At 44.3% G+C, this 13,865-nt stretch overlaps 1 protein-coding gene across 1 annotated transcript in view; it reads left to right on the top strand.

Moving 5' to 3' along the window:
• Window positions 1–5,940: 5,940 nt before the first annotated feature.
• LOC143354412 (uncharacterized) overlaps window positions 5,941–13,865 on the top strand; it is a 331,754-nt gene continuing 323,829 nt past the window's right edge. The window contains exon 1 of the mRNA XM_076788466.1: window positions 5,941–6,674. Within this exon, the coding sequence (XP_076644581.1) occupies window positions 6,660–6,674 (15 nt within the window). The 5' untranslated portion in view covers window positions 5,941–6,659. The remainder of the gene's footprint in view (window positions 6,675–13,865) is intronic.

Below are 13,865 nucleotides of genomic sequence, written 5' to 3'. Positions count from 1 at the left end.
GAGGGAAATATTAGAACAGAGGCCCGGGAGGCCGTAACCGGGACGACCGTGCGATTCCTCGAAGGCCCCTCCTTTATTTTCGATTTTCGACAGTTCCGGGGGCCAGCTGTGATATTTTCCCAAACTCCATCTATGCTCCGGTTGCAAGTACATACCAAATTCGCGGGGGGGCCAGCTGCGACCTGGACCACCGATTCCCGAATGAAACCGGCTCCGAGACGAACATTTCATTCGGGAACCAGGTTGCGGCTAGAGGCGCCTGAGAACCCGAAGATGTGGGTTACCCGATGCTCGGGACGGGTTCCCGAATATTTCCGGATTCCATCGGGCACCCGAGATCTTCCGGTTCTCGCGCAGCTCTGGTTCCAGCTAACCCCGTGGTTTACTCTAGGCAAAAAGTCTGTAGATGCAACAAATTTGAATTTCGATGAACAAAACGAAACCGATCGCGCGTATCGGTCGCGGGCACCTCGGCGAGAGTAATTGTACCCCTCGTGGACGAGTTCGGTCGCCGCTAGTAAGTTGCCTTGTGTTCATTTTTAACTAGTTTCCGTTACTTCCGGTTTGTGCACAAACCTCGAGAGAACAATCATAATATTCGTTTACTGGCGCGAGCACTCTCGTCCGGCGCGACCGCGACCACTCTGTTTCCGAAACAACTTACCTCCTAAAGCTACTCAACGATCGACCAACACAGGGCGTCGGTAACAAACACTACGTAGACCAGCGTCGCTCGTACGGCGACCCTAATCGCGTTTACGGCGCAATGGAAATTCGATACGATTCGCCACCTTCCGGGTTTACACGATCAACTTGCAACGGATTAGGATATATAAACACGAATATTATAAATTGTTAAGCGTCGGTGAACAAGAATTCAATGTAATGTCCCCGTCGAACGCGTTCCGCCATGTTTGGCCGTCACAATAATTGTAACCTTAGCCGAGCCAGGATCCGCGTAAACGTAAAACTCGTACACTCTTCGGGGACTAAGCTCGAATGGAAACCATACGGCCGTTGCGAGGAACGCGAATTCTATTACGCTCTCTTTGTAGCTAGAACGAATCGAAACCGGAAACACCGATTCCAACGCAATTTTCTCCGAAATTGGTCCCGTGACCTGCTACGCAAGATATCAGTTTTATATTCGCCGGAAGTTCACTGTAAAGGGACAAGATCAACCCCTAGACTCTTCGTTCTCATGTATTACGCCGGGCGAGATGTTGATGTTCAAATTCTTTGTCTTCGATTAAAAAATTCATCATTTTAAGCGACCCGTTGGTGTAGTGACTATTCGAATTTAAAAATTCATTTTCTGAACCGACTTCGAAAAGGAACACTGGTCTACTAGAGATTCAAATTTGAAAATTCATTTTCTGAACCGACTTCGAAAAGAACCATTGGTTTACTAGAAATTCAAATTTAAAAATTCTTCTTTGAACCGACATAAAAAGGGGGACTAAGTATTGGAGTAGTCACGATACAAATTAAAAAATGCATTAATTTATTTATTTATTCTTTTCTAGTGGAATAGTAACCATTCAAATTTAAAAATTCATTTTTGAACCGACTTCGAAAAGGAAGAAGTCCTCAAGGTCTGTTGCTTTTTTTATATCTGTCCAACAATTACTTTGCAGCTGTCCAACCAGAATGCAACCTTTTGTCTCCATATTTGTTAATATTTATTATTGTTAGGTCTTCGTTAGGGCCGTCAAGCCCGAAAAGATAACACGAATATCGTGTCCCATAAAATGCAATTTTCCAGCTCATCAATTAAATTACGTTCATTTTCTGAGGTATCTTTGAAAGCCAATTCGTCAGTAAATGCAGTAAATTTTTGCCAGCGGATGCTTTCAGTTATCGATTTCATTCTGACGATCATAAAACGCTCTAAAATAGCATCGATGACGCCATCGGCTTCGAAAGCTGGTTTTGCTCATTTTATTCTATCGGAGGGAATTTCCGGCGAATAAACAAATTGTTTCTTGAACGGCGAACGAGTGAAAACGAACGAGAACGGCGACTTTCCCGGCGAGTACTCTGCGAGATTTCGTTACCGGAAAGAGGCGGGAAAAATTCGTTTTAGTTCCCGCGTCCTAAACTAGATAGCGGCGCGGTGACGTTACGGCCGCCGCGTCGGCCTCGCAGATTTTTCAGAATTGGCGTGCACGGGTTGCTGTTCGCATCGGTTCTCCTACCGAGCTGCGTCAATTAGTATTCCGGACGTGACAAGATCGTTGATTTCTCGGTTGATTGCGTTACCGTATCGGTGATCGAGGTGTTTCGTTTCGTTCTTGAACCGCTTCCCGTGTAACAATCTGAAACTCTCGACGAAGATTTCGAACACACCGAGTATGTTATTCTTTGAGGTCGACCGAAAACGTTAAATGAACGTAACTCTTCTTTGTTCTATCAGGCGGTTATTCGGCGCGAAGAAGTCGAGAAAGATATAACACGGGAAGAGGTTATAGATCTCCGATGATCGTTCTATCGCGTCAAGTACTTGGAAGACGTCCGATGTACCTTCTCGTCCCACCCGTTGGCCGTCGTACGAAAATAAACGGAGAAAAAGGTAGATTTTACTCGTCTCTTGGACAGCATAGTCCGCGAAGAGACCGATCGTTCGAGTCCAGTTCGATTCGCGACGATTACCCGTGATACGCGCACGATTCGCACAAAGAAAAAAAAACAAAATAGCAGAAGAATAAGTAGACATGGGAAACGGTTTCTCGCAACGGCCCGGCGACACCAACTTTCCCTCCGTTTACACAGGTTTAAATAGATCGATTTGGAATTACTCGCGGCTTCGCTTTCCTCTCAATTTCTCGACTCTTTATCTCCGACTCGCGTGCGATTGTCCCGCCCGATGCAGAGACAGTTGGACAGAGCAGCCGGGGCGCAGAATCGTGGCCGATAAATTTTGAATATTTAAAATATTTTCTTATCGCGTGATATTTACGAAAGCAACGCCCAGAACTCCGTCGTGTTTGTCGCTCGAAGCCCTCCACCTTTCTCTAAATGTTTCTGCATCGATCAACGAGAGACCGGGTGGCCCCGGTTTCGATCGCACAATACGTACAGGGTGTCAACAAATTATATGTCACGGCCATCATAGCGCGATTCTACACCTACGATTTGGTGGAAATTGACATAAAAAACTCCCCGCAAAATTGACCTTGACCTTGACAATCAAGGTCAAAAAACAACAATTTTTTTTTGTTTAATCGTGTTCTACCGTTTTACTGTTCAACCGTTCTCTTGAAAAATTATGTTGCATTTCTTATAATTTTTGCAGCTTCTTTCGTTCATTCTGTAGTTAGGGAAATAGGAGTATCATGATTATGATAATTTCATACCCAACGAGATAGCTTACTGATGGTACCTGCTGTATGATAGTACGCTATTTACTTATATATTGGCGCTGGATGTAAAAGCTTTACAAATAAAGAAGCTGCAAAAATTATAAGAAATGCAACATCATTTTTTAAGAGAACTGTTGAGATGCGACCCATGGTTTCTTTCACAAAGTTGATCGTTATGACCAGTAGAACACGATTAAACAAAAAACAATTGTTGTTTTTTGACCTTGATTTTCGAGGTCAAGGTCAATTTTGCGGGAAGTTTTTTATGTCAATTTCCACCAAATCGTAGGTGTAGAATCACGCTATGGTGGCCGTGAGATATAAATTGTTGACACCCTGTACAATAACCGGCTGCATATGAGTTCGCTTTGGCCACCTGATTTTTCCTCCGAGAGGTTAAAATCGTTTCTTCTTAACCTACAAAACAAACGGCAATTGACGGCTATCCGCGTCTTTCATTCGTTCCACGCTTACCACCTTTGCCCCCACCCCTTTGGCAAACAACGTTTTCTCTTTCCTCTTGTTACGCTATTCTAACGGAAGAAGTCAGCGGTAAAAGTGTCGAATCGAGAGCAAAAGCAACGGCGAGAGAACAAGAGAAAAGAATAAAGAGAGAAAATAATATTATATGGACGGCGAGAATAACAGCAACAACGAAATAATTAACAATTAAATTTATACCAAAACCCGCATCTAGAAATCGCTGATCATAGCGCTGTGTGAGTCAATGTCTCGCGAGATAGGCCTACGATCCGTCTGTTCGACACCTACACACAACACACACGTACACACACTTCTTCTAACGCTTATTGTAAATATATATATGATATACATATATACATATATATACATAAATATATCCTTCCTATTTCCTCGTGCACGTTGCCTTTAACCGCAACAAACAAAACAAAACAAAAAGAAAAGAAAAGAACAAAAAAAGTCTTTTTCTCTGGAAACAAACGTTTAAATCTCCTGCGACGAATGAAAGTTTACCAGAAAGAAAAAAAAATGTATAGAAAACGGGAGAAGAAGGAACAGAGAGATAGAGAGAGAATGATAAAGAGAGATGAATTTATTGCGAAAGCATTTGCGAGCACGGTTTAATTGAAACAAGACGATAAGAAATATAGGTTAACACGCGCGTTCGGAGGGCGCCCCGCGAGTAGGCGTCGATCCCCGTGTGATTTGTATGTTTCCGCGAACGGAGAAAACACAAAACGTTGCGAGGAGAGAGACAAATAGGACGTTGGGCGGCGTTAGTTTTGTGAACACTGGAAAACTGGAAAAGAGCTTTGGGTAATAAATGAAACAAACCAATACGATTTCTTAACGACGGTGTCATTTATTGCTCTCTCACTTATCGACACGGCCCATCCATGCACAAAACCATTCCGCTCTACAACCATCGAACTACTGTGTTTGTCCGTTAGTTTCGAACTCGATCCGTTTATCCCGTGACGGTTGCTCGATGCTTTCATCAACAGTCCTTGTTCCTGCCTCGAAACATCAAAACAGCACACGCGTTGCTTCTCAACTTAGCGAAAACACTTGCACTGGAAAACATGTGGAGTCCATGATCTTTCACACTTCATTTTTTACTTTTATTATTATATTATCGACTACACTCGATCGGAGATTAAATTCTCACCGATAACAGAAAATTGTTTTCCTACCCAGGTTTACGGGACCCGACGGCTTCTAAAATTTTTAGATTGCTGAGATTGTTCAACAAATTTCTTTCTTTGGGTACATCCTATTTAAAATAAGCAAAAACATTCTCAGTGCTCCGTAAACCTGGTGTTAAATATACATTTATATTTCGACGTTCAGTCATTGAGAACCTTGGAAATTGTCCTCGGGTCTGAATATACATTGAAGGATGTAGCGTAGGGTACGGGACCCAATTACTGTGCCTATATTAACTGTACTTATTTGTAAAGCATAGTGAATATTTGAAAAAAAAGATATTAAAGTTTGTTCATTAAAACCAGTTAATATATACATGTTACATATCTCTCTTTTAATATTCATTATCCTTTAAAAATAAGTATAATTAACACTAAACCTACCGAGCCTTAAAAGCAACCAATACATGTTGTCTCCTAAATATATTTATTTAATCATTTCCCACGAAAGCACTTTTACAATTTCAGTAATTCTAAAATAAAAAATCTGGAGCGGTCATTTTGACCGGCGGTGGTAGGTTTAGTGTTAATATAGGCACAGTAATGACCCTACTAGGGTAAACATATACACGGGTAAGGAAATTCGGTAACGAACATACATTTACAGTAATCTCTATCGCATGTGTCACAGGTTCACTGGGGATCGCGACAGTCCACGTACTTTTGCGCGTACAGAAACGGGAACGGTCCGCGAAATGCGCACCCGGTGCGCAGTAACGTGTCGCAGACGTTGGGTCCGCGTGTCCGAGCCAACGCACCGTCGAATTCGCCACAGAACCATTGTAAACATTTCGACGACATCGTCCGCGAAACTATCGAGCGTTCGCGACTATATACCGTGTGTCACATCACCGATCTCGAGTTCGCGCTCGAGAGTTTCACGTTTTCGCGGGCGCGTTCGTCACGGGGAGGAATCGCGATCGCAAGTAAATCACTGTGTCACCACTTCGGTTCGGTCCAGTTGATCGTAAGAGTCCATGGAGCACGAACGTCGTCGGATCGAGGTTAGGGCAGAGGGAAAATCGGCAAAACACGAGCCGTCGCGTCGATCGCCACCGACAGGAATCCAGTGGTATCCAGAGAACGGTGGTGGCTCGGTCTGCGAACAGAGATCGTGGGTAATGAGACGGCGAGCACGATCGCGATACGGCTGATGTTCCGACCGTGGTGCGATCGGTAAAAAGAAGCGCCGGGCGGTATGAAGAAAATCGCGAACGAGTCGCGGTGTTCGCGCGGCGAAGGCTCAACGAGAACGAGGAGAGACGACAGGTGACTGGATCGCTGCGCCATGCGCGTTGCCCGTTCGGGCTCGGGCTCGGTCGAGCTTGCTCGTCAACGGTCGGCCGCCTCCGGCGGCTAGTGGTGGGGCGAGCAGTGTATCCGTGACGTCACATAATTAGAGTAAATACAAAGTAGTCTTGATGGGACAGCGGCGTGCGCCGCACCGTGAGTCGCTGGTCCGCGCGCGTCAAACCTATATCGTTTCGATACACGCACACCGCGCTCTCGTGTGTAGACCGTGTTCTATCCGCGCTATGTGCCGTCAGTGTGTGTGTGCCAAAGGATCCTAGATGACTGTGGGAATAGTGAGTGACAGCCGTGCAGCAAAGAAATGGAAAAGATAGAGGTGAGCGTTTGCACGTTTAATCTGCTGGAATTATATTCTATAGTTGTTGTTTGTTGTTGTTGTTGTTGTTTTTTTTTTCGTCGCTCCGACTCCGGTCCTCTCGGGCTTTCGATAAATAACACGGTGCACAGGGGCTGTTGTGCGCGACGTCGTCCCACGGTGCGTGCCGGTGCTAAGATAACGCGTTACGCGCCGCTTTTTCATCCCCCTTCGCTCCGTTCGTACTATACGAATTTACCTCGACTCGTGTTCTCCTCGCTACTCGTCCGTAATGCAGAAGTGACAGCGTGCTGATGAGTGGGGGTAGGGGTACGATCGGTGGAGGGGAGGACGATCGTGTAGTTAGACATCTGGCAACGAATGCAATTGTGTGTATATATCTCACTCTCCTCGATGTGCCCACACTATTAGACGGACTGATTACTACTACCACGGTCCTCCGCCACCTCCACCTCCCTCGTCCATCGTTTTCACTGTTTCATTTTCATGTCTCTCTGTCAACTTTGTGACTCTGCTTTTATCTATCTTTCTCTCGCACGTTTCTTCTCCCCTCCACTCGCCGCCTTCTCCTAGTCCCACCACTCTGCCACGGTTACCCCCACTCTTTCTCTCTCTCTCTCTCTCTTTCTCTCTCTCTGTCTCCTTCCCAACCCTCTCCGTCTCCGTCTGTTTTACCGACTCGTATGCTTGCTTACTCTTTCTCCCGTTTACATATCTTGCTCGCTGGCTCTCGCTCCCACCCCGTCCCCTCTCGTATATTTGTTCTTTCTCTCTTCCTCGTGCTTCTGCCGGAGCACACTTTATGCTTCTTACTCTCTCTCCCTCTCTCTCTCTCTCTCTCTCTCTTACTCTCTCTCACCCTACCCCCCATGTATCTCCTCTCCCTTTAACGTGAACGTGCGCTCTCCCTCGCTCTTCTCCCCCCTCTCCTCGTGTTCTCTCATTCTCAGTTAGTGAGGTATTTATAGATGTGCCTTAACCCGATTTAACACAGCCACCTCGACTCGCATTGTCCTAACGACGATTTAATGAGAAATTACATTTTTTTCCCATTACCCCCTCCACGTTTTCCCGGAGTCATTCGCTTGTTCCATTTTTTTTTTCAATGATATTTGATTCTTCTATTTTTTCTCTCTCTCTCCTTCTGTTTCCATCTCGCTCTCTTTCTCTATCGTCGTCTTTCATTCTTTTTTCTTTCTCTTTCTGTCCGCGTTTCCCTTTCTCTCTCTCTCGCCCACGAAAGCGTGTTATTGTGGTCTAAATGGAATGCGGTAAAGGCGAATCGAAGGGAATAACACACAACAGCACTGTGGGCTCTGTGCACGCGTCCACAAGAGTTCGAATCGATAAGTGCTTCCGTTATTATTAGGATGAAATATTATGGTGCACACGGCGGACGGATAAATGGAGCTGTCGTGTCTTGTTCGGAGGAAATTTTGAGATCGTCTTTTTTGCGCTCGAGCCTCTTCTCTCCCAGTTCCACAAAAAAGAAAAGAGAAAACAAAAAGTGTGTGTATATGTAAATACAGGCGCGTCTCTTCTGTGTATGAATGTTTAAGCGTGTTTCCCGAGAAACGAGAAGAACGGGCGGCGAGTCGGTCCGGAAAAATATATTTCAGCTACGTCGTGTTTATTATTGATTTTATTTTTCTTTCATTTTATCCGCCACCCCGCTCGCGTCCGCGCTGCATTCAACCAGAATCATTTATTCGACGCTCGAAAATGGAACAATAATTGGACTGTCCGAGTGCATTTAATAATATTATTTTGCTGCTTCCCCACCACTCGGCGTTCTACGTCCACCCCCTCGCTCCCCACTCCCTTTCTGTCTCTCGCTCGCTCGCTCGCTCGCCCCTTCTGTTTCCCCTCTTTCTCTGTCTGTCTTTCGGCGGACGAATTGAAAGTATACATTTGAGAATTAAATCGATAATGCGGGGTCGCGAGTCACGGCTGGTAATTATTGTATCAGAGCCCCGAGGAGAGCGGCGAGAGCGTCATTTTTGTTATCGTAACTCGTCGGAGTACATAATACGCGGAGCGCTCTCTATTGTCTTTTTCTCGTAACGAGGAAACAACAAACTCGTGCAGTTTTTCGTCGCCTTTGTGCCCTCCCACCCTCGCCGCCGCCACCCCCACCCTTTGCCACCACCACCACTGCCGCCACCACTACCACCACCATTTCCACAACCACCACCACCACCACCACTACTACTACCACCACCACCATCAGCAGCAGCAGCAGCAGGCAGGACTGGTGACTTAAAATATTCTCTCTCTGGCTTTTCGAATAAAGTGCGCTTTTCCAACGAGCTATTTAACGTTCTTAGAAATTTCTTCTTCGTTTTTCTCTTTCTCCCTCTTTCTCCAGCTTGTCTCTTTCTTTCTCTTTACCCCCTCCTCCCTCTATCTCTCTCTCTTTCCCCTCCCCGCTCTCCCGTCCCGGTACTCTCGTCCTTGCAGTCGAAACGGGAAATATAAACTACAAGAAATGCTACTGGCAGATGCAATAATAATCAGTGCGCCGACGAAAATTCCCATCCCCCTTTTGCGACCTGTGCGCCCGAGAGCACAGAGAGTCCATGACGTAATAAAATTATATATTTATACGAGGCGAAGCTATTTGGAGTATGATAAGTGAGGCACGGTGAAAATTCTATTATGCAACATTGAATACCCTCGCGCACCGGTGACCGTTTTCTTTTTCCTCCCGCGATAATCCGCGACGTACAACCGACGGATTTTTCACGGTGATCGCGGGAAAATTCATTTCGCGGTTTCCGAATTCCATACGACCTCGAATTAAATTAATTCTCTTTCGACCCGCTTCTTTTTTTCCGATGTACGAAATTAGAGTGCTGGATAATCGCAATTACCGAGTCACGAAAATCGATATACACCCTCGCAGAAACATTTTTACCGGTGGCCAGGAACATTAATTAATTTTGTGCACGAGCCCCCGAAAAACTCCAACTTTTTTGCTCTTGTTTCCGCTAATATATTCCCGAGTTTTTACGCGCATGATAATGTAATGCACGGTAATAAAAACAAGCTTTACAGCACCGACCGGGGAAAAATGAGTGAACTATCTACGGTTAAATAAAATATCGGTTTTGCATATCGAGATTGTCTCATTGTTCCGCGATCGCGTTTATTCAAGCGAGCCATCGAAACGTATTAATTACATCGGGCGCGCAATCGAAATAATTTAATTAAATCGCACCCGAGGACCGTTTTCGGGATGCGTTCCATAACTTATCCAAGCAAAAACGAGCGGTGTAAACAAACGCATCGTTGTTGCTCACTATTTATTAATTCCGCGCATCGGATTAAATAATACGTGGACAGCGATTAAAATAATCCTACGTCCTTGCGAGCGCGCACGCACAGAAACACACACATGCGAATGCGCCCGCGCGCGCGACCGTTTTCTTGCTCTTTTCCCGTGTGCGCGATTCAAGTGGCTCGTAAAAAATAACAAAACATTTATATTACCTTGGCTGTAATTTCCACGGTGCTCTCTCTCTTCTCGTTTCCCATCAAGAAGCTCTCGTTGTGCGCACACACGCTCGTTTCTCTGCGCGCGCGTGTGCTCGTGCATGCGCGCGTGTACGTGTATGTTGTAGCTACCGTGTTTAGAATCAAAGGAACGCGTTGTTAGCTTCGCGTAAAATTTCCCAATGTCTAAATCCCGCCGGCGCACAGTGGCACATTTCCATAAAATAGCTGGAATTCATCCGAAAGTTTTCGTGTCGTGACATAAGTTCAAATTAAATATACTCCGGAAGCTTATACTCCGTCGAAGTGGATCTTAATGACGTTGTGCGTGGCCGTATTTGTTTATCGAAACAACATATCCGGCAGTATTCCTATTCGATTATTAATTGCAAGGAATTTTTAACAATGCATTTTAATTTCGTATTTTTACTTGCCATTAAAAACGTAATGATATTATGGTATAAAAATATTCGTTTTTTTGCACGTCTAGCTTGAGGCTCTTGTAATTTTTTTTTTTTTTAGTGTGTTCGGATATATTAAAATTTTTCTAATATTAAACGTATTGAAGTCTGTTAAGGTTTTGATAGAAAAAATTAATTTTTAATCTGTAACCGCCTCTGAGAAGTTCTATTAATTTCTTTTGTTTCTGCTTCTATATATTTTTTACATTGGACCAGTTTGGAACGGTCGGAAAAATAATTAAATTGCTAAATTGTTCCAATAATAAAATAATAGTGTATTGATAAAAAAAAATTAACGTCTACGTTAAATCAGTTTGAACAGGTTCCGAGGACGAATCGTTTGTACCTCTTTCTACTCCAAAATAAAAATACCAAAAATCGTATTTCTGTGCGATGCTCGAGCACACAGCATCAGAAACCGTTAGAAATTCAGCGACGATCCAAAATTTGCTCGATTCGTCTGGACCCTGAAAAACTGTCGAAACAGTTCGGTCGGTAATTAATATAATCGATAGAGATACGAGTTTCGCGGAGCTTTTTGCCGCGGTCGTCGTTTCGCTCGAGTTGAGTACGAAAATTGTTAGGTTGCGAATAAAAAGATCTATTTTTGCAACGTGGAACTGCGTCACGTCCCTCGATGGACAGGCAAGCGGTACCGGCGATCAGCGGCACGCGCGCGCGCGCACGCCCGTCGCAATATTTACGTTTAAGGATTTCAATGTTACAGAAACTCGCTAGTACGCGACGCCTCTAAAGAGATTAAACTTGGAATTTAGTCGAGCGAACCTGTAATTCACGTCGCCGATAACTTCGTTGCCTTCGTGCACTATGAACACGAACGTCGCTGTCTCCGTGTACGCGCGCGCGCGAGTGAGTAAGCGACGCGAGCTTGTCGATGTGCGTGCGAGCGGACGACAAAAACAAAAACGTTTCTCACGGCAATCATTTTCGGCCGGGGATTTATGTAATATAATATTTCGCTCGTCGTTGTTCTTGATTCTCTCTTGTTCTCTTTTTCATCCTCGTTCTCTTGTTTTGTTCTTTTTTCTCTTCTTTTCTTTTTTCTTTTACTTCGTTTTTCCGGCGCGTTTGCGCGCGGCCGGGTTTCAGCGAACGAGTCCGCGAATCGACCGCGAAATACAGTCGATAAAAATACCGACCGGCTAAAATTGTCCACGCAATGATAATCATCCCGTGATTCACCGGGGGCCCGTTTGTTCCTTTTCTCATTACGGATCGTTAATAAATTTTAACCGCGGCGCACGCTTCTCCGCAGGCCGCGCGTATCAAAACGCTATAAAAATTTATGGCAACGTAATTTTTCTGCCCGCCCGGGAAACCGCGATACTCCCCGCTCTCGATTTGTAATTATAATTCGTTTCGAGGCTAGCCTGTGCATGCACACTGTTGCACTCGAAGGAGAACTGTTCGCGAAACCAGGACGTGTATGATGTTCCGTGCCCCCCTCTCTCTCTCTCTCTCTCTCTCTCTCTCTCTCTCTCTCTCTCTCTCTCTCTCTCTCTCTCTCTCTCTCGCTTTTTTTCTCTCCCTCTCGTTTTTAATCTTATTACTTGAATCCGCCATCTAGTTTCCGATTCTATCTCCAGAATTAGCAATTTTGCAAATATTTCACGTGTACCTTTTCCTCGTTTATTACCGCCGGTAACGCGGATATGTACAGCGGCGGATGCAAGAAAAAAAGCTGCTCGATTTCGTCAATAAATAATTCATTATTTCTGTCGGAATAAAAAGGCAACATAGTTGAAACTCGTGGCGGTTCGTTTCCTCCTTTTCTTGCACCTCGGAGTGGCCGAGGATTTTTGTAGTACAAGGACAACTGCTTGCGAAACCGACGGAGATAACGAATGTTCACTTTTGGATTTGTTAATTTACTCGATAAGTAAGCTGTCAGTTTTGTTTGAATAAAAAGGCAGCACGGTTGCAACTACGTGTTTGTTTCCTGCTTTTCTTGCGCTCCGGAATGGTCAAGGATTTTGCCAGAGTTATAGAATATTCATATTTTCATTTGGACAATGATTCGTCAGTTCTGTTTGAAGAAAACTGCGCGATTGAAATTCCGGACACAGTGACCTACCGTTTTCGTGCCATAAAATGGTCAAGGATTTTGTCCGTGATAAAGAACGTTCATGTTTTAATTTGTTTAGCTGCTTTTATTTGAATAATTGTTAAAATTAGGAGTCAATGCTTCCTGCCACTTTCGCGCCTTGAAATGGTCAAGGATTTTGTCGGTGAGAAGGAATGTTTATTTTTTAATTATTTTAGTCACGCGTCATTTTTCTCTGAATAAAACAGTGGAATCGTTAAAATTCGGAGCAGATTTCCTGCCACTGTTGCATCTTAAAACGACAAATAATTGTACCAGGGATAAAGAATGTTGATTTTTGAAATTTATTCAGTCATTCGCTGCTTTTTGTTCGAACAAAGCGTAGCTATCGTTGAAATTCGGAGCACATTTCCTGCGTTTTCGCGCCAGAAAATGCGCGGAGCATTTTGTAGCACAAGGATGACTGTTTGCGAAACGCTCGCGAGGCTTTCCATTTCCTTGAAAATAAATATTAAATCCAACAAAGTCCGTCGAAGCACTTATTACGACATATAATTTAATGTGTATGAACACACAGAACAGAGCGCAATTATTGCCGCGTTCCGCTCAAAGTCGTTTTAACCTAATATAACCGACAGCTCGAAGCCATTTGCAAACAAAAGCAGATTGAAATTAAGCGCGTTACGTATGCGATGTTGATGCAATTGAGTCGCATTTTTTCTTTTCTTTCTTTTAGCAGCAATTTATTCATCGCGGCCAAACAAATACAATGTACATAACATAATTTCGCGCGTCTATAGAATGCAACGTCGATGTGTGTGTGTGTGTGTGTGTGTGTGTGTGTGTGTGTGTGTCGAGCCTGCGAGACGTGCAACGGTCGATATCGATTACAAGGCTCCCGTTCTAAAATATCGCGTAAACTACTTGTTATTACAGAAGAAAAGGAAAACTATTTAGCTATTTTACAAAGTGACGTAAACTTTACGTGAGCGATAATCGGCTGGCAGCGTTTACGTCACCGGCGAGCGAATGAGCTAATATAAACATAGTTTATAACCACAGCAGAATTTTATTCCTCCGCGCTCTTATCGTGCAAACATTATTACCTCCTACGGCATTTTTTATCCCCGTTTAATTCCAACTATGTTGCATTATTTCGACCTTATTCGC

This window comes from Halictus rubicundus, chromosome 5, assembly GCF_050948215.1.
Source record: "Halictus rubicundus isolate RS-2024b chromosome 5, iyHalRubi1_principal, whole genome shotgun sequence".
Classification (NCBI taxonomy): Eukaryota; Metazoa; Arthropoda; class Insecta; order Hymenoptera; family Halictidae; genus Halictus; species Halictus rubicundus.
The sequence above is the reverse complement of the archived record's forward strand: the minus strand, read 5'-3'. Positions and strand labels throughout refer to the sequence as shown.